Here is a 24,900-nt window from a genome sequence, read left to right as displayed (position 1 = left end):
CATTCTGAATAGAAAACCAACTATTCTATCCGGGCTCAACTCCTATACACATCTTCTAGATGGAACCTGCTAAAGTGATATGAAATTTATCTCTGCATTCAGGCTGCATAAGCAAAAAAAAAAAAAAAAAAAGTAGCCAGTTCTATTATACTTTAATATACAAAGCAACTGGAATGAATCAAATCTTATCTTTCCAAGAGGATGGAAAGCCTTGGAATACTAACGAGAAAAAAAAAAGTTCTCTGTGGCTATTTCCCACTTCGAAAGAGACAGCAATAGATGTTCTGTATGCAAGTCTCACAAAGGATTACACACAATTGAATGGCATTTTCCTACCCCCGACATTTCATTGAATCCACAGAACAATTCTAAAATGTGGACTACAGGTATGGCTTCCTCCTGTAAGCCATATACTACTCCAAAAACCCAAGAAACAAGTTGAAACCAAGAGCAGATGCCACTACGTAGCAGAGAATATCCCTTGGTTCTCTGGGATAAGCCACCCCGCCTGCTGGACTATAGACACGGCTCACACTAGACTCAAACGGCAAACATGTAGCTAAACTCCAGTTGCATTATATGATGTGGCCATTTATCAATGCTCTTACCTAAGTAGTTTGTTGACTTTTCCTTCAAAACACAAAATACCAATGAATATAAAACATTAACCCTGTTAATTTTTAATATTTCCTCCTTCTATGTAAACTTGAAATAAAATCAAGGGCATAAGATGGTACTATAATTATTAATTAATACCCATCAGTTTGAATATAAGGATCTCTCCTGGACTACAATCTGGACAGTGTTCAAGAAGACTCAAGCTCAAGTCCTCTGTCTGGCATGCTGGATGCAGCGCTCAACAATTCATTTGTCTATAGCACGGCTTAATAAGGAGGATGAGTACAAACAGTGGGCGAGTTCCTAGAACATTGGGGAGCAGCAGAGGAGAAAGCATCTAAGAAATGCTCCCTAGGCAACACCATGCTGCTCAAACACAGGGCACTAGCGTAAAACTCAACATCGTGGCATCTGCTGTAACGAGCTGGGGCCTTCCGGAAGCTCCTGGCAATGAGCCACCTGAAGCAGCATCGGGGCATCCACGGCTCATCTTTCCCAGTTCTCTAGATGTTTAGCCACCCGAATATTAGGAAGCCCCAGGCAAAACCTGAGCGTCCAATTCCATTCCCTACACCCTCGGAGTTTTGTGTTATTTCTCTGGAGAAAGAGCCACTGAGGGCAAGGCACCATATGCACAAAGACAGATAGGTGGGGGTGAGGCGAGATCACAACCAAGGCGAGTGTCAGAAAATACCTGTGAAGATTCTGAAATGGACAGAAAGTTCCCATTGTGTCTTGTCAGCAGCGGGGGCTGGGCACTCCCTAGAAGACCTGCAGTCATGAGACTCTAGGCAGGCTCTACTGCCACTGACTTCAACTTGGGTATCTACAACTGTGCAGGTTGTTGGAGTTAAGAGTCATGCACAAGATTTTTCTACAGAGCTAGAGATTTTGCTTTGTAATGGATTCATATCTCATGGAAGAGCGCTCCAAGCAATATCAACTTTAAAAAAAAACTAGAGACACTGCCCGGTTTTACAACCCACTAACACATTCTTGCAGCATTCTAGCTCACCTACAGTGTGCCTGCTCTATCAATTTGTCTCCTTTGTCTATTTGCTCAATTTTTCTTTAAGGAGTGAAATTAAAATTTTGATGTATGTCCATTTTATAGCAGCATGAGTCATTTCAAAGTTTAAAAATGATATTCGTATGAGTCATTTCAAAATTATTCTTCGCCAGAAGACACAAGTGAAGGGCTCAGTCCCTCTATGAGATTCCTCATCTCCCCCACCCTCAAAATGTTCCCAGGTAAGAATGATGTGGCTGGCAAACACTCCAGACTTGTCTAGCTTGCTTGGGATATACCTCTTTCAAGAAACACATGAGGTATTAATCTCACTGTATTACTTCTTGTGGTAAAAACGCTTCATAGCTGATGGAATTTAAGTAAATTTGACCTTGCTAACTCTAGCCAACCTTTGTAATAATAACTAGTAAATAAAAGTAGCCTCCATATATTAAATACTACTTCTTTATGTACAAATATATTATTAAAAGCAGTAAGCAACACCGTCTGATATGGCTCTTTATCTCCTGAGGAATACTGACTAACATGAGGAAGTAACTGACCATAAATAACAAACATCAGAAAATTCACACAGATACGACATGCTGTAACAGACTCCTCAGAGCAGGGGGACTTAGCCAAGGATGACGCCAGAGTTACAGGCAAACTACCAAATGAACTGGGGAAGGCTAACATATCAAATGGCAAAAATTATTGGATGTCACAACTTCCATGAACACAGCACCAGCACAAACCTCCCCCCAAGCCAGTCCTGTGCATAGCTGTGCAGAGGCAGAGGTCTCGTCCGTTTGTTACAGCACACGTGTGCAGCTCAGAAAGTTAGCGATGCACTGAGCAGTTGTTGGGATAGCCTGGATGGAACACTGACTGGATGGAGGGATGTGATAATGAAAAGAAAGTGGAACTTATCTTTCAGGGGCTTGGAATCCTCGTACGGGGAATGTAAGCAGGTTATACAACACAAGGTCCCAAGTGTGGCTCTTTCTGAAGCCACAGGCCGAAGGTCAATCTGTCTAGCAGGTTTCTAAGAAAATGTACATTGCTACTGGAGAACAGGACCTTGCCATTCAGTCACTGCTCATCTGGGCCTGGAAAGTTTTTAAATATCCCATGTAAAATTTCCCCCTTTTCATGACTTAGACAATTCACTTTCTGCTTCTCAGGCTGTTCTCCCCGGCAGCCATCTCTCCCTACTTAACTCAAATGGAGTCCCTGTGGGAAGCCAAAGGCTTATAACACCTCCCACACAGACTTACCCACAGCCTCAACCATCCATAGGTTTCCCCCGCCCCCTCACTTCCAGAAATGAATTCTTTTACTCGGAGCTTCTTCCCATTGCTGAGCCTAGCCCATCATCTAGAGAACTCAGGAACGGCCCAGCCTCCATACCCCTTATTCCATTTCTGAAGTGTTTTTAAGTCATTTTTTAATAACTGCATATGAACCAAAATTTAAAAGGCCCACACATTCATCTCTCTTTCCCAGCATCCCAAGATAATGATCTATGTGCATCTCTTGACCTCCGTGTACTCCCAAACTCTGTGTCGACAGGACTCCACTCTGCACACTGTTACTCTACTGTTCCTCTAGCTCTTCCTCAAATCACCAATGACCTATTAATAATCCAATTCACATGGTTCATTTTGTCTTGACTTCTCTGTAACTACTGAGGCAGCGAGCAATTCCTCATTTTTCCCCCCTTACTTTGTCCCTCTGCCTTTATTTCTTACACCTTGTCCTAGCTTTTAAAAGTTAGTCTTTGGTTCTTACTAAATATCAATGTTCCTAAAGTGTGGTGATTTTGATGAGAATGGATCCTTAGGCATCTCTGTTTGAATGCTGGATCCCTAGTTGGTAGAACTGTTTGGGAAGGATTAGAAGGATTAGAAGGCGTGGCCTCATTGGCGCACGGCCTTGGGATGGGCTTTGAGGTTTCAACAACTCAAACCACCCCAGTTGACTCTCTCTGTGTCTCCTGATGCCGCTCCAGCAACCATGCCTGAGTACTGCTACTATGCTCCCCACCATGATGTGCATGGACCGCCCCCCTCCTCTGTAACTGTACGCAAGCTCCCAAGTAAATACTTAAACAATAATAATAATTTTCTTTGGTCATGCTGTCCCATCACAGCAAAAGGACTAAGTAACTAAGTTTTTGTCTTTTGTTTGTTTGGTTTATCCGCCCCCACTGCCCCCTGCCCCCTCCCGCCCCCAGGGCAGGGTTTCTCTGTGGAGCTCTGGGTGTCCTGAATTCTCTTTGTAGACCACAGTGGCCTCAAACTCACACAGATCTGCCTGCCTCTGCCTCCTGAGTGCTGGAATTAAAGGCATACGCCACCACACCCAGCTCAGTGAGTTCTTAAGGAACAGTAACTAAGACAAAGTTTACATGGTCAGCAAGCTCTTGCCAAGCAGTCCCCTTTACTCCCATAGTTTTAACGATCAACACCAGGCCCCACCTCTCTTCTTAACCAATGGTCTGTAATGCATTCTACAGAAAGTTACTAGAATCGTTTATAAATTAACAGTGTCCCAAAAGTTATATAATACTTTATTTCCCAAACTTCACCATATTTACAATTCTCTACCAGTAATCAGACTTGTATCCATAAATCATTCTAGATTTCTATCTCTTTCTGTAGGCACAGGGAAATCTTGTTGAGCTAACCTATTCAATAGTTTCTAAATCAAAAGCCTGTTGAATGAATGAATTACACCTTCACCCTTGTCCCTTGAACCACTGCCAGACTTCCAAACTGGCTCCCTGCCTCTGTCTTCCATACTGTTCCATGACAATGCCAATGCATTTTCCACAGTCCTCAAAATAGCTGTTCTAAATGCAAATGTGTACCCCTTTGCCCAGCGACACCCCATCACCCTTGTTCTCAAGCCAAATTCTAAGTACATTAGCACAGGAAACAAACAAGGTCCTTTGAGGCCCTTTCCAGCCTCACATCTTTCTTGTTGTTATTCTCCATTAATTAATTTATTTATTCACTTTACATCCTGATAAAAGGCCCCTTTCTCTCTTCCCATTCCCCCCCCCACACCCCTTCCCCCATTCTCTCATTTCCTTCTCCTCAGAGAAAGGGAGGTCCTCAAAGGGTACCAACCTACCCTAGCACATTACATGTTTGCAGAGCTAAGTGTATCCTCTTCCACTGAGGCCAGACAAGGCAGCCTGGTTAAGGGAACAGGATCCAAAGATAAGCAACAGAGTGAGAGAGGCCCCTGTTCCAGCTGTTGGAGAACCTACATGAAGAACAAGCTGTCCATCTGCTAAATATGTGCAGGGGGCCTAGGACCAATCCATGTATGCTCTTTGGTTGGTGGTGGTTCAGTCTCTGTGAGCCCCTGTGGGCCAGGTCAGTTGATTCTGTAGGTTTTCTTGTGGAGTCCTCGACCCCTCCGGCTCTCTCAATCATTACTCCAACTCTTCCATAGGAATCCCTGAGTCCCATCTAATGTTGGGCTGTGGATCTCTGTATCTGTTTCCATCAGCTGCTGGGCGAAGCCTTTCAGAGGAGTTATGCTAGGCTCCTGTCTATGAGCACAGCAGAGTAACCTTAATAGTGCCAGGAATTGGCTCACTCCCATGGAATACATCTCAAGTAGGACCAGTCTTTGGTTGGCCATTCCCTCAATCTTTGCTCCATCTTTATCCCTGCACATCTTATGGGCAGGACAAATTTTAGATCAAATGTATTGAGCGGGTTGGTGTCCTTATCCTCCACTGGAAGTCCTGCCTGGTTATGGCTACTTCAGGCTTTATATACTCTGCTGCTAGAGTCTCAGCTAGGGCAACCCCATAGACTTTATGGGGTCTCCCCTGGATCTCTGGCAAGGCCCAGAAATAGCCCTCACCTCCAATTTCCATCCTCTCATCCTAGCTCTCCCTACTCCTAATCCCCACTCCTGCTCCCCATGGCCATCTCCTCTCCTACACAGTTCCCTCCATCCATCCACCCCCAATGCCTATTTTATTTCCCCTTCTGAGTGAGATTCAAGCATCCTCCCTTGGGTTCTCTTTGTTACTTGGTTTCTTTGGATCTGTGGATTATGGTGTGGCTATCCTGTACTTTAACCAACCTCACATCTTGTACTCTCATTTCCAATCCAATCTCCCATCACAATGGCCTTCCTTCAACCCCATGAATGAGTAAATGTGCCCTTATAAACATGGCTGAGCAATATGGATCCCTAGCATTGGGAGGACCACATCCTCTGAGCATAGAGTATATGCTGTGGTTAAGAGCATACACACTTTGGAGTCACACCCCACAGCGTAGTTGTAGGACCGTAGGCAAGTTGCCTAACCTCTGTACTTCAGTGTTCTTGTTTACAATGTGTTCGTAGCAATATCTACTTCATGGAGATTTTGTGAGGATTTTATGAGATGAGCATGAATTATCTTTCACATACTTTGCAACTGTATAATTAAGCCATAGTAACTGTAGCCTCCTTACTTTCACTCTTCTTGTCATAGCATCATTGAGATGACAATTCCTCTCCCCCTGCCCACTCTCAACCATTGCTCAGCTGTTGTCCTTTCTTACTGATCTTTGCTCCCTATTCAGATGTGCTCACTGTGCTGTTTTACACATCTTTCCATTACTCTGAGAAGATAGGAAGATGACCTCACTGGCTTCCCAAGACTCTTTATAAGCATCCAGAAAGCACTCAATATATTTTTTTGAATACAAACTTTAAAGTAGACATTTTTCTAAAATCCAAAAAACAAAAAGAAAAAAGAAAGAAAGAAGGAAAGAGAGAGAGAGAGAGAGGGAGGGAGGGAGAGAAAACTTCACAAGACAGAAGGGAGAGGAATACCTTCAGATACCCAATGTTTCTATCAAAGTGTTTGTGAACTTGCAAAGCTGCATGTTCTAATTTTTTTTTTTAAAAATCAAGTGTTTATTTGGATAGAAAGATTCCCCCAAAAAGCCACATAAATGTACTTACGAACGTCCTTAGGAGGAGCTATCACAAGTGGGTGTGAAGCATGAGCAGAAGTGTATGTGGAAAGAAGGGCACAATACTTACACTACCTAGACAATATGTAGAGAAAGAGAGAAAATAACTGAAAGCAGCAAATTATTCAGGTAAGCTCTAGGAAAGGAGATTGGAAGGATGGCTGAGACAATCTGCAAAGTCTTCCTTGGATGTCATGCTGAGCAGTTTAGCCTTGACAAGGGAAAGTTCAACTCAGGTTTACTTTAGCTCTAAGAAAGGCCGCATTTTATAGCAGCACGAAAAGGGGATTGAGGGCAGGAAGGGGAGAAGGGGGACCCACTAAGAACCAACTGCAACAGTCCAGGTAAATGACAAGGAGAGAGAAGGCCTAAAAATGGCATTAAAAAAAAAATCAAAGCGGCAAAATCAACAGAAGTCAGATGTGGGAGGTGAGGGATATAAAAAAAGGAAAAATGAAAATTGGAAACTAAAATAGTCTGTGGAACTAGCTGGTTGTAGCTAGATTAATTATATGGAAAAGAGACCGGAGATTTAGGGAAGTTATCCTTTCTGCGTTTCAGCCTCAGCATTAAACGTGTCAGTGGTACAATGAAGTGACCGTGTCCAGTAGATCCCAGGATATATGGCTTTGGATTTCAAAGAAAAGGTCAGAGCTATAAAGACTTGGGAATCAGCAGGAACATCCTTGGTAGTTGAAACCGTCGGCATAAGGAAGATTGACCAGAGTCCTTGTAAAGTAAACAGCAGAGAACAAAAGTTTGGGGACATCAATAGTCATGAAAATAATACTGAAAAGGAATAAGTCAAAGGAGAGACAGAAGTGAGAGAAGCAAGAGAGGCAAACAAACCAAACCACCATGCTAACATGGCAGACTCCAAGGTAGGGTTCACATGGACAAAGGAGATGCTCTACCTACCACATGTTAAATACTGAATAACCAACTGAGGACTAAAAGGTAGCTTCTCTCTATGTAACGATGCCAACAGACAAGTGGGATCACGTAGAACTTGCGCATGGGAGGTGATGAGAAGGCATCAGTAATGGTTCTTTAAATAAACCTCACACAGTTGGAAAGCAGAGAGAAAAGGTCCAACAAGTAAGCCTTGAGGTGAGGACAAGGACAAGGATGTTTCGGATCTTCTTGAGCTTCTGTTTTCTCTTTTATTACGACGTAAAACTTGATAATGGCTGCAAGCTCCAGGGAAGGAGTCAATGGCCAGGGCAGGCTGTAGGATCCAGGGCTGAGGAACAAGTGCCTGGAGCAGGTGCCTGAGGTGAACGCTAAGAAAGACGGGTAGCCAGGCAGAAGTGGGACGGGTAGCCAGGCAGAGGTGGTGGCGCACGCCTTTAATCCCAGCACTCAGGAGGCAGAGGTGGACCACTGTGAGTTCAAGGCCAGCCTGGTCTACAAAGTGAGTCCAGGATGGCCAAGGCTACACAGAGAAACCCTGTCTCAGAAAAAACAAAAACAAAACACAATAAAACAAAAAACAAAGAGGGGTAGACAGACAAACGAATGTGGTTCTTTTGGAGTGAGCTGAAGGACAGGGGTGGGAGGCAGTCTATGAAGTAAGGGTTAGTAGTAGTGTTGGAGGGCAGTGGGAGGCCAAACGCCACCCCACCATTTTCCACAGAGGAGTAAGAAGTAAATTATCAGCTTCGGGTGGTGTTCATGAATGGACTGAGAAGCCCCAAGGGCTGCTAGGTAACTAATGCAGACACCCGCTGGCAGAAAGTACCTTACAGCTCTGCCCGTAAAATGGCCTCTAGCAGGAAAAACTTGGGTCTGAGACTAACATTAAGTAAGGACCAGAGGAGGACAGAGTCGAAGCTCTCTTTGGTAGAAGCTAAAATAACGATCCGGGGTACAGTGGGGAGCCCCCAGGCGAATTCAGTCAGACTCAAAGCAATCCTGCCACATTCACTGGCTGGAAAGCATCCTTATAAGTGGCGCATGCCTTTAATCCCAGCACTTGGGAGGCAGAGGCAGACAGATTGCTATGAGTTCGAGGCCAGCCTGGTCTACAAAGTAAGTCCAGGACAGTCAAGGCTACTACACAAAGAGACCCTGTCTTGAAAAACAAAACAAAACAAAACAAAACGAAACGAAACAAAACAAAAAACTAGAACTAGTCCATATAAAATTACAAGGGTTGTTGGGGCAGTTTAATGTCATTTATAGCCAGAAGTACGACCTTATCATGAACTGAAGTACACCAAGTGCCAGGGCAAGATAAACACTTCTTTTTTTCTCCTTCTATAAACCACACAGTAAGTTACTAAGAGACATACAAGTCTAAAATGTGTTTCTATGCCTTTAAGAGTATTGTAGGGAGTTTAGCCCAGGGTGCAACATAAGCAGGCACTTCTTGAAAAATGACCACAAAGTAATTTTTCCTTCTTGCATCTGAATTCTCTTGACCTAAACCTCAAAGATGGGGGCTGAACAGATCCCAAAGTTTGTACAACGCACCATGGGCATGGAGTGAAATATTTAAAAAAGGGGCGGAGCCTCTCATATCAGATTCAGTGCCAGGGGACCAACCACAAAGAAAGAAACTCCACGTCTGCAGTCTTTGTCTAGGGCAGCCCTTCTCAACCTGTGGGTCGCTACCCCTGTGTGTGTGTGGGGGGGGTGGGGGGCTGTTGGATGAACCTTTCACAGAGGCTGCATATCAGATATCCTGCACAGATATTTACATTACGATTCATAATAGTAGCAAAATTAAAGTTATGAAGTAGCAACAAACAATTTTATGGCTGGGGGGGGGGGGGGCGGGGCGGGTGACCGTAACATGAGGAGCTGTATTAAAGGGTCACAGCGTTAAGAAGGTTGAGAACCTCTGGTCTAGGGAAAGAAGAACCACATTTGCTGAGTGCTGTTTCCTTCTTCTGTATTACACTGAGTTTAGCAAAATCGAATCGACAATATTATTCTTGTTCTTTTTCCAGCAAGTAGCTGCCCTGATATGCAAAGAGAAAGTAACTTTATAACTGGGTACACATTATATGAGACGGAGCCACAAGCTGTAAAAATTATAATTTTGTGTCTTATATAAAAGGCTATGACAGAAAAAAAAAACCCTTAAAGACAGGTAAAATGATTCTCCATCAATGCTAGCAGCAAGAGAACACTGCTGAAATAAAAACGTGAAGTGTGATGACTTTGTATTTAGGGCATATTTCAACGGAGGGAGTGGGTGTCTCCTCTTCAGCCTTTAGAACATGGCCTTCCAAACTTCCATGAGCACTTCAGTGATGGATATTAGCCATCTGCCAAAACCCAGATGACAGCAGAAATGTCCCAGTGTAGACATGTAATGCAGTGCATGAGCACGCTGCTCCAGATTGCTGATGCAGCCCCACAAATAAGGACACACACAGAGGCATTTGTTCCTTTAAAATGGCAACTTGTGCTTTAAAATAATTCTTCAAGAGAAAAGAAAACCTTTTTATGTGAGCAGCTAAATTACTGCTATATTTAGATAACAAAAACATTTTAATTTAATCATGTGCATGCCTGCCTTTTTAAAAGTCACTGTGAACAAAGGAAAATCGTTCAACCATCAAAAAAATATATATATTAGTTCATATACACAACTGACATTATTCATTTAAGGCTCTATTTACTAGTTAGTGACTACCCGGAAACTGCGATGCTTTTAAAGGAAGTGTAATCAGACACACCAAGGAGGAATACAGACATTCACTCCGTATCTTTTAAACCATTACAGAGGGCTGCACTGGGTTTTAATTGGCTGAAGGGGGTGGTTGAACCCCACCCACTCCCCTTTTACCACAGAGGTCACTGAAACTGTTAAGATTAGAGTGGTCCCCTGGTTGTCGGCTCATTATAAATGAAACTGAAAACAAAATCAAACTTCAGCACAAAGAAACATTAAACATCCATGACTCTCCTACTCATTCTGGATTGTCAGTCAGTCTCCCAGCTCTCTTAGCAGCGCGTGCGTTCTGAGACTGCTAGCTTGTTTTCATACATGTTCTTTGGAGCCTACATACGATATACACACAAAAGTCCACTTCATCTTTGACAAACATTATCACTTCCTAATGTGCAGTGGCCTAACAACTCAACAGCATAATGCCTGAATTTTGGGGTTGTTTTTCTTTCCTAGTTAATAGCAAGCACAATAAAAAAAATAGTGTAAGTTCTGAAATTTGCAGCTCCTTGTACACTCAAATGTGTTAACATTGTACAAAGTGAGTGTTAATTACTGTGATCATAACTATTGCTAACAAAGGCCTATCACGAATTCCTATCACCAAAACTACCATTCCAACGATTTTGTTTTTTAGTCTACTTGAGTCAGACTTTTTTCTTTTTAACATAGTATATGGTCTATACTTTTTACTCTTCAGACAAACAAGCTTCACCATCCATCGTCTGAAATAGCAGCATCTTATTACAGATTTGTATCTGGCTCAATATGAAAGCTCTCTGATTATACAACAGGTATTTGAAAGCAGGGTTATAAGGATAGCGACGGCAACAAGCACAGTAAAGATGACTGAAACTGGAAAACATCTAATACCACCAATTTAGATAACACAGACCTTTATTATTATCTACAACATCCAAGATACTTGGGGAGGGGAAATTGGTGAGCAAGAAATTAAGGGCATCTTGGAAATGGACCCCAACACTGGCCTTTATGAGTGGTACACTGAGGTTAACCATCAGTTTAACGTTGAATTAATTTACCATCCAAAGACAAATTTAACATTTACTGGTATCCTGCTTCAAGTCTGTTCCTAATCTTAAAAAACAAAAAACAAAAAACAAAAGTTCGCAGAGGAATCTGCGGATATGAAGCCTGACTTGCCGGGCAGTATATGGTCACAAAAATCCTACCCTTTCCTCGGCTTTTTACAAAGGAGGTACACGTTTATAAATAGCAAAATACTTTACAAAAGAGAGGGGGTACATTCTTGGCATCTAAGGACAACAGTCTGCTGCATATGTATTTTGATTCGTTATTACTGTCTTTAGACCACTGGCTAAATTAAAAAAAAAAAAACTTTAATCTACATTCGGAATATATTAAAGTGCTGGCGGGGGTGGTGGGGTGGTGGCGCGGGTGTCACGAGAAAGTGTTTCCAGGAAGCTTGTTTTTAGGATTCAAAACAACCACCAGAATACGCGGCCAGGAAAATCTTTGATAAATGCTGGGTGGAAAATGAAACTTAGGTCCACCGTGTCCCCTCTGCTCCAGTGCTTACACCATAGAGCAAAAGCCTTTCCAGTCGACTTCACCAAAATGCGCACTTCATTACAAGAGGCCCAGCCCTCCCACTCTAGTTCTTCGACCCCAAATGCTGCGGGAAAGCACTAAGTAGGGAGAGGGGTGCAAGAGGAGGGGTTCCCTGGCAGCTGCCCCCTCGCTTTCTTTGCAGTTCGGCTCTGCACAGTTGCGGTTGTTCCCAGTCTTTACATGTGCGCACTGGAGAGTGAGGAGCTCCAGCCCGATCTCCCTAGGGGAAAAAGGAACTCAGGAAGGAGAGCAGAGGGAGGTGGCAGGGGTGCCGATGCCCCGCGGGGCCCTCCCACCGTGGCGCTCGGGGTGCGCAGGGCCCGCGAATCCCGCCACCCTCTCCTCTCTCCTCTCCGCTCTTTTCCGGGCGCAGCCTGGCCGGCGGGGGTGCAAGCCCACACTCCTGCGGGGGCGCCCGGGTGCTGCGCACTAGCCCGAGAGCCGGGATCCCCGAGCCACTCACCACAGCAGCAGGAGCCCAGCAACAGCGCCGCCACCACGGGCCACATCTCCGCGCCGCCGGGGGGTCGCCGCCGCAGGTGTCTGGAGCAGCCGCCGCCTCCGCTGCCTTCAAGGGAACCGACCAGCAGCGCCGCCGCAGCAGTGACAGGCAGGAGCGGCCGCCTAGGCTCCCCGGGTGCGCGCGCGGGCGCGTGCCCGCCGTCCCGCGCCCGCTCCCACGCCCCGCGAGCCGCGCACGCGCACTCCGCCCCGCCTGGCCGCCCCTGCTGGTTGACGTGACGCTAGCCTCACACCCTAGCTCTAGGCAAGGCTCCGGCGGGGAGCGCCAAGCAAGACCCAGCCTGCTCCCCGAGCTGCTCGAGCTGGACTCTCCGCTCACAGCCCGACTCGACAGCCCTCTTCCGGCTTTGTGTCCTGGGCCCGCCTGAAAGACGGAGCGTGGGGCACACACGCTCGCCGGAACTCACGGCACGCGCCCCTGCGCAGCCAGGCTGCTGGCCGCTCTCCCTGGCCAGGCTCACTCTGACCTCGGAGCCGCCCAGCCCCAGTCCTCCTCCCCTCCGGGTGTAGGCGCTGCTTCTGCGCTCCCTAGGCACCGCCTCCCCTTCTGCGGCCTTAGAGCCCCAGGGGCGGGGGGTGGGGGAGGGAACCAGGTGGGGGACGAGGGAGGGGGCTGTGACCTGGTCCTGGCCCCCAAGGAGCTCCTTCCCTCGGGCTCCCTTTATCCCTGCGCTTCCCCTGGCCTGACTTGTTTCCGAAGTGGTCCTCATCCGTTCTTCTTACTTTGTTAGCTCATGTTTCCATTCTCGCACAGGGTTAGGCATACAAGTTTGGTGCAGGATGAGTACTTTTAAAACGTGAAGAGCAAAACTCGGAGGTTTGGGAAAGAGGGACTGACACAAGGATTGTGACAGACAGGCCCTAGTGTGAGTAGACAGATCCATGGCATTACTAGCAGTATTGAGAACCTGACTTATGTTGCATCTTTGTGTGGACCTCTGTATGCCCTGTTTGGGTTCAGTTCTTGAACAGTGGGTTAAAAATGCAGCTCTAAGCTTCATCCTGAACTGAAAGACCTTGATCTAAGTAATAAAGGGTGCACATCCTACACCTTCCCTGGGTCTTAGTCTCTGACCTGAGCCAAAAGACAGTAATGGCTATCACATTATTTCTACTTCTTCAAATCTTCTGCCGGGGCCTAAATATGCAGTGCGACAGTAATACAATTCAGGATAAAAATTGCCACTGTCAATGATGCTGTGACAGTGTGTCCTTATGTCATGATTATTTTTCCCGAGGAGCCAATGGCTCCCTCCAGATAGGGTTCCAAGAGCAAATTAAAGTAGGATTCCACCAAAGTCGGTCTTGAACCGGAAGCTTGCTGCAAGGTCTTGAACCGGAAGCTTTGAGCTTGCTGTAAGGGGTTTCTTTCTATCCTGCAGCACATGGAAAAATCTCAAAGCAACCACACCTTCAGATTTCATCGCAGCATGGCTGATTTCCTCATTCTTCTGTTGCCCTTCCTTAGGCTATACTCTAGCACCTACTTAGGGCGGTCTGAGAGGTGCAGGAGGGAGTAGCTGGAATCTCAAGTGAGTGTTCAAAGACTCTCCTCCTCACCCCTGTCTTCCAGGAGGGAGCCTCCACAGTCACCAGACTCTATCTCAAGAGTCCCAAGGAGTCCCAGCTTTTCTGTAGAACATGATGGCTGTTATGCTCAAAGAATAGCACTCAAGAAACATCCTTTAGTATAGAACTTTTCCGTGTGTGTGTGTGTGTGTGTGTGTGTGTGTGTGTGTGTGAGAGAGAGAGAGAGAGAGAGAGAGAGAGAGAGAGAGAGAGAGAGAGAGAAAGGAGAGATTTTTCTCCACAGCATTATCAATTCCTCAAAACCAGAAAGTGTCCCCGTCTTCCCATTGATCTAGGTGACAGAAATTATACAGTAAGTGCATAATATATGCGTTGACGTGACTTGACTGTTAAAGCTGTGATGGTAATGGTTTGATTGGCAGCCTAGACACCCCAAGGCTAGCAAAAGGACTGGTTGCTTCTAGTCCACCCACTGCTGATCTCGATACAAAACAATCATCGCCCACCAGACTTGGAGCATTAGGGACGCTGTGTATCAGAGAGCAGCTGCTTGGCTAAAAAAAAAAGACTGTCAGCTGTCCCTGAAAGCAACTAACCCTGTAAGGCTGAAGTGGAACGGACCGCGCTCAACCTGCAGAGGTGGAGACCCTGTGGTAGGAGCTCAACTTCATGTACAAAAAAAAAAAGTGGAACGGGCTTGAGTCAGGTAAAAGAGAAGCCATGGAGGTGGGCACTGTCCTCTCAGGCACTCCAGATGGGGGCTGGGGTTGGGATGGGCCTATCCCAAAGCCCCATTCCCCGCCCCCCAAAAAAAATCCGTAGCAACTTTTTCAGATTTGATAGCTTCTTCTCTCTGGGATAACCTTAAACTCCACATCCAGAATCTAAAGTCCTTGGCAGTTCTCTTTCAATTAATCCAAGCATTTTTATCCATACTTTGAGCTCAGCATGGGAGAGGAGGCATTTTGAACACAGGTGGCACGCGTTAACTATGTTAACTGAGTTTCCACACAGGCTCTGGGGAAGGTGTTATCACGCTCAGTTTAGATAAGGAAACAGGAAGGGAGGCACACAAGGGGCAGGTTTCCGGTGGTTACATATCCTCCTGCTCTCTAGAGCTCTTTCATGCCCTTGTCTTACCTTTTCATGCAACATGTGGTTCCCATTTTGTGTGCACAAGTAATCCCTTCTGACCTTATAGATGAGGGATGTGGAGCTCGGTGACAAGCTCAGAGAAGGGGCATTCCAGGGATTTTAGTCGATTCCAGATGTAGTCAAATTGACAGCCAAGATTAGACATCACAGGACGATTCCGGATTGAATTTGGGTCTTCCTGTTTGTAAGTACTTGAGTAACTAAACTTTTTCCACGACCCATCTGATTTTTTTTTTTTCCAAATATAGTCACATTTTTAAACCTCTGGCCAGTGTAATCCCAGCTGACTTTTATTTTGTGGTCGGCGCTTTACTTTAGCAGCACTGGATCACTCCACACCCAAAAGATTCCATTTCTCCACATCTGTGCTCCACTCAGGTTGCTCCCTCTACACGTGTTCTCTTCTCTCACCACCCAATGAGTTCCAAACCATCCTTCAAAGCTCAGACTGAACATTACCTTCAAGAAGTCTTTCTAAACCCTGTTCCTCCTCAGTCCCTTAACTCGCTGTTACTGTACAGATCTAATTACCTGTCCTGTACTCTTTGTCTACCTTGTCAATAAATATTTATTTCTATACACACGTCTCTTCTTCCATCACATGAGCTCAGAGGAGTTTTCCCTAGGTATGTTTGCATCTCTGTATAAGTCAAGGCTATACAGAAAGGCAGCCCTGACAGGCTTTGTCATATACTCATCTCTTGGTATTTATGGAAGATTGGTCACAGGACTTCAAAACCTATGAATTCCCAAGTCCTTTGTATAAAATGGTGTATTAGTCAAGGTTCTCTAAAAGAACAGAACCAACACTGTAAATATATTCCAAAAGGAGATTTATTAGAGCGGCTAACATGGTAGGGACAGGGTAGCAAAAACTGGAGAGTGTGTATAGATGATATAAAAATACACCATTTATAATGATTCACCTTAACTGGATCTGAAATCAATTAAAAGAGATGCCTCTTTGTCAGAACATTGCTAGGCAAGATTAAGTATGAAGGGAAAACCCCTCCTGCAGAGTGGGTAGCACCTTAGGGCTACAGCCCAATTATAGACTGGTCACAGGAAGAAACAGGGATGCTTTGCCTGCCTGCTTTTGCTCCTTGCTGGAAAATACATCTACTGTGTTACTACTGTTGCTACTGCCATCATCACTGCATCAGAAACCTGCATCTTTGGCCTTTCAACATGGATTACAGACCAGAAGCTGTCCAGTAACACTCCATGATTTCAGTGCCAGATTGAGGCTGCTGAGACATTCCATCTTGTAGATTGGCCAGGAACAGGTTTCTCAACACAAATAATGTATTTGCATTTAACTTATTCCATCATCTCTAGATTGGTTATAATAGTAAAAAAAAAAAAAAAAAAAAAACATGGACACACACACACACAATGTAAATCTATATTATCCTGTATTCTTTAGAAAAGTAATGAGAGGAAAAAAATGTACTTATTTGTAAAATCACAGTATCTTCTTCTGAATGGGTTCTGTGCAATGTTGATTGAATGTGTGAATGCAGAACCATGGGTACATAAAGCCTACTCTGGGTAGTATATATGTAGGCAGGTGTATCATAGATAAGTAGGTAGAAAAAATACTAATCTGGAATGACGGATGGATGGATAAGTGGTGGAATTTATTAGAGGGATTGGACTGTATGATTGTAGATGCTAGGAAGCTCCATGATAAGCCTCCTGCAAGCTAGGAAGCCAGGAACCTGGTAGCAAAGCTTATCCCAAGTCTAAACTCGCCAGAATTAGGGAAGCCAATGATATAACTCAGTGTGGGGCTGAAGAGTTCGCAGGCCACTGCAGAAGGAAGGGCAGCGGATTGGTGTTCTGATATTCAAGTGCAGGAGAAGTGAAGTGCCCCAGTTCCATAGAAACCCCTCTCTTCCTTTCTGTTGGAACTAGGTCCCTGGCTAAGGCCCAGTCTATCTACCAGCTCACATGCCAGTCTCTTCTCAAAATGTCTTGATGAATATACCCTGGGGATCTTTTAAGCAGTGGCATAGATGCCTAAGTCCAAGGCGACTATTGGGAGCAGAAGCTGCTTCTGCATTAAGGCCATTGGACTGAGAGAGCTCCCTCCTGCCATAGAGATGCTGATCTAATCATCTGTGCCCCGCCCTCTGCACAACAGGCACTAGCAGATGCTTGCTTTTTCTTTGGCCATGGCAGTGTAGTGAGTGATTCTTGTTCCTGCCTCTGCCCTTCCTGCTGCTGGTGCAACTCATGTGGGGAGCCAATAGTTGTGTGGCTATGAAAAGTATGAAAGCACTGGGGGGTGGGGGGGGGGCGAGAAAGAGAGGGAGAGAGAGAGAGATTCCAGGTAGATTTTCAAATCAAAGTGCATACAGGTCTTTGAGAGCTACTACCAACTACTATGTTTGGGGTCTAGAAGCTGTTTGGTATCTAAACTCTACAGTTTGAGGGTAATAACCACAAATTTAGTCAGTACATTTTGCTATTACTGCTGTAATAGACAGACTCCAGGGAAGAGTGTATCTCCAGCTGTGTCATCCAGGTGATGGCCAGGCATCCGCATGCGTAGGGTCAGGGTTCCCGCCTCCTTGTTGACTGCCGTCTCCCGAGTTCTTCCATCTCCAAACACCTTAGAACTGGCATTAGCCCACTGATATTTTAGAGTCTCCTATCACCTCTGTCTCTCTTCCCCACAGCTTTAATTTCTCAGCCTACTTTCTGCCTTTCCCTTTTAAATCCTCAAGTGATTGGCTGGATCCCATTTGGTAACCTAGGGGAATCCCCCTTCTATAAGATCTGCAGCCATTGTCTCATCCATACAGTCTCTTTCGCTTTACAAGCTGAATTATTCCTATACAACTGGGGACTTGGGCTTAGAAGTCTTTGGGGGGACATTATTCTGCTAATTGTAGAGATGTGCTTTTAAAATATATGTTCCATATTAATTCTTACAACATTCCCCAAAGAAGAGCAGAGTGATACCTACTATTCATGAGAAAAAAGTGAGGTTCTGGGAATTTTGTATCACAGTTAGTAAGTGGGGCAGCTGGCCTCTGAATCCTGCCTCAAAGCTCACGTCCTTTATCGGTCAGAGTGAGGAAGGAGCAAACTCCGGGACATCTACAGGGCTCTGACTGTTTTTCCGTCTTCTGTTTCACTGTTGCTGCTTCTAGCAAGGTTGTCATTGTCCACTCAAGATGTGCAGCTCACCTCTGAGGTACGTTGCTTGAGTGTTTTCTGGGTCCCAGCAGGAAACAGATGGCATGCTCCAATGAAGTTACCAAGGAGAGATTAATAACAGGACGGTTGACAAGGCTGTGGGTGGAGTTATGGAACACCAAGAAGACAGACAAGTCACCTTTGTAGGCACCAGCTGTTGCACCCTAGGAACACGGGGAAAAGTAGTCAGCAGCCACCTGAGAAAAGGTAGAAATGCAGCAGGGCTATATGGCAGGGACCATGACCTTCACAGCAAACAGAGCTAGCCTGGCCTTGCAGAAGAAATGTTGCAAAAAAGACTCTGACTTTTTTCTCTATGCCCAACTCCCATGACTGGCAAGTCTCAAACAGAAACCAGAGGGAGTGGGGCTGTGGGTCCAGGGGAAATTCATCAAGTTTATCTTTGTTGGCCCAAGGCACAGGAGAGAGCAATAGAAAAAGGGCTTGAAGGAGGCCATCAGCCTTGCAGGACCATTCCTGAAACTCTTTAGGCACTAGCCCTGGCACAGGCCCCCCCCCCCCTTGCCAAGGCTGTTTGTTTCTATGGCCAGCAAAACAAGTTAGCACGAATAAGAGGCTTAAAGCCAGAGAAGCAATTGTGTATAGTTCTGGAAGCCAGAGGTCCAGAGTCAAGGTGTTGTCTGGGTCCTGATCTACTTGAGGGCTGGAAAGAAACTACCACCACCACCATCACCACCACCACCACCATCACCACCACCACCATCACCACCACCACCACCACCATTACCACCACCACCATCACCACCACCACCACCACCACCACCACCACCACCACCACCACCATTACCACCACCACCACCACCATTACCACCACCACCTACCACCACTACCACCACCACCACCACCACCACCATTACCACCACCACCACCACCATCATCATCACCACCACCACAACCATCACCACTACCACCACCACTACCACCACTACCACCACCACCCACCACCACCACCACCACCACCACCATCACCACCACCCACCACCATCACCACCACCACCCACCACCACTACCACCACCACCACCACCACCACCACCACCACCCACCACCACCCCATCACCATCACTACCACTCATCCTACTCCATTCAGCTCCTACTAGGTCCTGGCAACCTTGCCTTCTGACATGAGCTGCAGGCCTCCAGTCTCTCTCTTCCCCTGTCCACACACACCCTTTGTCTCTGTCCTCTCTTTCTCTCATCAAGACATCAAAATCCTTAACCATATCCGATTGCAAAGGACCTGTTTCCAAATTGAAACCATACTCTAAGGTTCTAAGTGGCCATGAGTTTGCACACTGGCTGGTGATAGCTAGTGAAATGTGTTGTTTCTGAACAAAAAGCGTCAGTCCCTAGCATACAGTGTACCACTTTCTCTGTGTTTCCCTTTGCCATGGCAATCAAACAAGACTGCAAGGATTGCTGCTCCCTCGGGCGGGGTCCTGGCGTGAGGATGAAACAGAAGATGGAGCCCCAGCTGACCTGCCAAGAAAGCACAGGAATACAAATGAACATGTCATCTTCCCTGACAGATGTCATGTGCAGTGTTCAACCACAGCCCTGTTCTTCAGTGAATCCCCTGTTGAATAAAACTCCCAGCTTCAATCCTTCTACATGCGAACATCCTCGAATGGTTTCAAACCACTCTGCATGGTCAAGGTTCCTCTCTGTCTGTCCCAAACCAAGGCACCTTTTCAGTTCACTTGAACTCCTCCTTCTAAGGCTAAGACATAGAAAGAATCTGACTTTAGAGACTGCTGAGGGTCAAGGTCTCCAGGGTAAGCATAGTGGATGCTCTTAGTTACTTTTTTCTATTTCTGTGAAGAGACACCAGGTCTAAGGCAACTTGTAGTAAAAAGATCTTATTGGGAACTTACATTTTCAGGAGGTTACTGCATGGCCATCATGGTCAGGAGCATGGCAGCCGGCTGGCAGGCATGGCACTGGAAGAGTAACTGGGTGCTTAAAACAAATCTGAGAGCTCGAGGAGGGGGGTCAGGGTGGCCAACTGAAAATAGCATGGGTTTTGAAACCTCAAAGCCCACCCCCAATGGCACACCTTCCCAAATAACTCCACCAGTTTGGGACCAAGTATTTAAACATATGAGCCCATGGTGGCTGTGCACACTCAAACCATCACAAATGGTCTTTGTAATTGACTATGGGTTGTCTACATTCTGCACTGATAGTCCTGTCTCCAGCTTCCATTAAATCTCATCAGCAGCAGCAGCCAGGAAAGTCAATGGAGAACTCAGTTTCTTGTCTATATCAAGGCTCTCTGGATGTGCCCTTCCTGCTCTGTTGTATTCTCTTGTGCAAAAAAACTATTGAAAACCATGCCTCAGGGTACATATACTGATGGCTTGATCCCTTCTCTAACTCTGGGCCAGTGGCTGTGGCTGTGGACCAGGGCACACAGATTCACCCGACAGTCGCTGGGAAAGTGGCATGGATGGACTAGGACCACACTTCCAGATGAGTACCATACTTGTCTGGAGCTATGAGAAAGGTTGGTGGCTCCATGTCTCTAACTGTTCTTATCTGCATCCAAAGGCGTCATGGGCTTGATGGCCCCATATGCCAAACACAGCTGCAGAGGTTGAAACATTCTCTTCTCTCCACCCACCACAGCTTCCTATACCACTGCAGTTAGACAGAGTGTGGCCTGAAAGTATGGTTCTCCAGGAGGGTGCCGGGAGCAGTGGCAGCCAATGGCCCCTGAGGAGTTGCTAGAAACTGCCAATCTTGTGCTCTGTACCCAAACCTTCTAAGTCATACACTCTGGGATGGTCCAGCAATGTTGGTTTGGGTGAGTCTTCCAAGGGGTTTTAGATACAGACATGTGACAACTGCTGGCCTGGAACAGAACCTAAGAAGGCAGGTGGGATGCCTTCTGGAGTATTCAAATGTCCTCAGCTTCTCTCTGCTTTTTTTTTTGGTGGCAGAATCCTGCAGTGGGACACACAACCTCAGCTCTCCTTGTCCTCTGAGCATTTGACAATATCTGCAGGTGTCTCACGGGCTGTCGCAAAACCCAGTAGATGAAGCGAGGGAGGCCTCTCCATGGACAGCAAGGTCTCTAATGCCTCACGCTGAAGGAGTAGATTACACTTCTGCTCTGACAAAAACCAACACATGCTTCCAGGTGGCACGAAGAATCCTTGTGCTCTCTCTGTAGTCAGTTTAGACTCCATTTGGCAAGCAGGGATCTTTGTAGTTACAAAGTGCTCTGTGTGTGTGTGTGTGTGTGTGTATGTGTGTGTGTGTGTGTGTGTGTGTGTCCATCAAGAAACTGAGTATCAGAAATCTGCACTAATGTCTCCTGAGTTTCCACTTAGAAGATGACATTTTGATAAAACCTGAAAAGCTTCTGTAGGCGACACCTCTGTCCAGAGAATGAAATAAACAAGACCCGAGGATCCCCCGGAGAAATGGCAGATCAATACCCATTCCACCCAGTGGCAGACTCAGAAGCCTGTGTGGATGAGAACAGAACGATGCTATACTCTATTATAATTGGAAAGAAAACTTGTTCATTTTTAACAATCATGGGAGCCAGACCACCTGGAGCTGGCTCTGGGAAACTAGGCAAAATGCTTGGCCTGACCTGCTATGTCTGGGAAAGTTTGGGAGTGTTCTAGACAGGTCAGGTGTGGGTGGCCATTGGTCCACTAGAGATGGCATAAGGCACTCTGCTTGCGAGTGGGTAAAATCCTTTCTCATTTGTTCAGGCGACTCCCTTGTTTGACAATGCTGGAGAAATAGGCTTATCATTTGTTCCTGACCCCCTACCCAACTAGTCTTTTTTCTTTGTTCTTTTTGACTGAGCTATACATATACAGTTTTTGTTTTCTCTCCCAAGAAGTGTTTTGTGGCAGCAGGATTGAAAGCTAGCTAAAAAGCTATCAAAACCCTAACAGGAGGAATCGATAGTACCACATGCACGCGTGCGCATTCGTCACAAAGTACAGGCTTACTTCTTTGCAAGTTAAAATGTTCTCAGCACCTCTAATTGGCCCCCTGCCTAGCCGTAGCATGCATGCTCTGAGGAGCATACATGGCTATGCTCACCTTACAGACCCAGAGCAGACAGCTATGTATGGGTTGGGATTTGATTTTTCTTCAGGGACCTCTGTGTGGCTGCCCTAGCTAGTCCAGGCCTGAGGCCTACTGAGAACTCCCTCTCCATTTACCCTTTTGCATTCAGGCACCAAAAGTTGTTTAAATGCAAATTATTTTCCAGACAGTAGAGACATTATTATTCATTAATATTTGGGCTCTAATGAGTTTATTGGCTTAGCAGAGAAGTGCTAGGGTCTTTAGGTAATAGAAACTAGGGAGATATGCTTTAATAAGGGCAGGTGGAAGAGAATAGAGCAAGTTCTAAAGCACTGTGGGAACATAGCCAGAGACTCAAGACATGGCATGAGACATAGCTTACAAAGCAAGAAGTAGGATAAAGGAAACGAGTGTAAAGGTGGACACCAAAACGCCTTCACACACCTATAGGTTACTTATGCCTGGAGTTCCTAGCATTCAGAACAAGACCACGTGCAGAGCCTTTGCTGGGATGTGGATAGTATCCACCTGGAACATGGTGGCATCCTTGCCACCCAGGACTCCCAGGACTTGCTCATCTGTCATGCCCAGGGCTTCTGGGTGCAGTGGGGGAAACAAACTATCTAAAACTCTGACTTAGTGGTGCTTCCCGAGATCCTTTCAGGTAAAGAAGGCAGAAAATGCAAGGCTTTGCCTCAGGGATATGCCCAGGTTATTTGAGGAAGCTAAGGTTTGGGGGAAATGGTGGTCAGTGTGACAGACCATCTCTAGATCAGAGTGAGGGAAAGTGGGCAGAGTAGGTCAGAGGGATAATGAGAGCTCCAGTTCACACAGGATCTTCCTAGACGTTAGACTTTAACCTTTACCCGGATGAGAGGCTTTGAGGCCAACAGTGGTATCTCCCAACTTACAATACAGTTAGAGCCTTGAATGGTGGGTCATGCCTGTAATCCCAGCACTCACGAGGTAGATACAAGAGGATCAGGGCCAGTTTCAGCTACATACTAAGGAGGCTATGCTGGGCTATATGAAACACTGTTTTGTTGCTGTTGGTTTTTTTTTTAAAGCCTATTACACATGTTGGAAAACTCAGTAAAAAGACAGAATTTTCAGTTAGCAGGTCTCTTCGGTGCACTGAATCTTCTACTGTTGTACTGGCTAATGAGTGTGGCCATGGACCAATAAATCATCAGTCTCCAGAACAGATAGCTATTATATTTGACACATATTGACATTTGTGCCATTGTAAGGATCCAAAGGAGAGATCTATTATTTTAGAACCTTACTTAAAATACATATAAAATATATAGATTCACACACTATATATGTATATAAATTAATTGGAGTCACCTACATGAAGAGATAATGTGTCCCCAGAACCATAGATTATTTAACATAAAGTCCAGTGCCAGGAAAGTGGTATGTTCCTTCAAGTTGCTGGTCAGGGGGCTTAGAGACTCACACACGCACAAAAAAACGTAGGCTATTGCCACTGCTCTTGGCTGCCTACCAAAACATGATGGTAGGATTCTGTTTCTGAAGATATCACAGTCATAGACTTGGAGAATTTAAACTAGTACTGACCTGAAGACTCCTCTCTAAGGGCTAGCTCTCATAATGTTGGAGGCCGTTATGACAGCTGTCAAAGGAGAAAAGTTATCAACAGTCCTATGCAGCTGTAAATCCAATGAGCCACAACAAGCCCTGCATCACATCACCAGCAGTGCAGTAGTGGCTCTTACATATTGGAGCTAACCAACTGCTCTCTCATTGGACTTAAGGCTTACTCAATAAGGGAACTCATGCTTGGTACAGTAAGCCTAGCCAAGAACCTGTGGAGAGGAAAACCTACAACTACCATTTTTGCTAAGTTAACATCTTTTCCACCTGCCTTCCAAGTATTTATCCTTCTATATATACATTAGTGGAGCTCTTATTCTTCATCAAAAAACCTTTGGCAGCACGTGGGGACTATTACAGAGATCTACAGCTAGTCAGCATGACTACAGGGTGCTCAGGGAAAATAAAGAAGAAATGGTAGAAACATTGTAGAAGACAAAGGACCAGGACAAATGCTGTGAGATAGCATCTTCTGGCTATGACAGGAATGTTGCATCCATGAACTCTCAACAATATAGTTGCCATGGAACACCTAAAGAAGACTATGTCAGTTGATATACCAACATGGATTGGGAGGAAGTTCTCAAGTCTCCACTCCTACGTTGTGTGTGTGTGTGTGTGTGTGTGTGTGTGTGTGTGTGTGTGTGTGTGTGTGTGTGTTCATGGGCAGCGGAGTGATGAGCTGTAGGAGGCAAGAATGCAGTCCAGTGCATCATGACTCAGTAACCAGTGTTGTTTCAAACTTCAGGAGTCTGACCCCTGAGTGGTTTATTTTAGGCGTATGTAAGCACAACACCATCTTGTGAGAACTAATCTTGTGATAATTAACTCAATCCTCAGTGCACAACAAAGCATTCATAAATCTCCTTGAGGAACAGAGTAATCTACATACAGA

The 24,900-nt window shown here is 45.6% G+C and overlaps 1 protein-coding gene across 7 annotated transcripts in view; it reads right to left on the bottom strand.

Moving 5' to 3' along the window:
• Cd47 (CD47 molecule) overlaps positions 1-12,562 on the bottom strand; it is a 57,153-nt gene extending 44,591 nt beyond the window's left edge. For all 7 annotated transcript variants that reach the window (XM_051150029.1, XM_051150030.1, XM_051150031.1 and 4 more), the window contains exon 1: positions 12,360-12,562. In XM_051150029.1, coding sequence (XP_051005986.1) covers positions 12,360-12,405 — 46 coding nt within the window. In that variant the 5' untranslated portion in view covers positions 12,406-12,562. The remainder of the gene's footprint in view (positions 1-12,359) is intronic.
• Between the last annotated feature and the right edge of the window lie 12,338 nt (positions 12,563-24,900).

This window comes from Acomys russatus, chromosome 8 (assembly GCF_903995435.1).
Source record: "Acomys russatus chromosome 8, mAcoRus1.1, whole genome shotgun sequence".
NCBI classification, from domain to species: Eukaryota; Metazoa; Chordata; class Mammalia; order Rodentia; family Muridae; genus Acomys; species Acomys russatus.
This window is presented reverse-complemented; position numbering and strand designations above follow the sequence as displayed.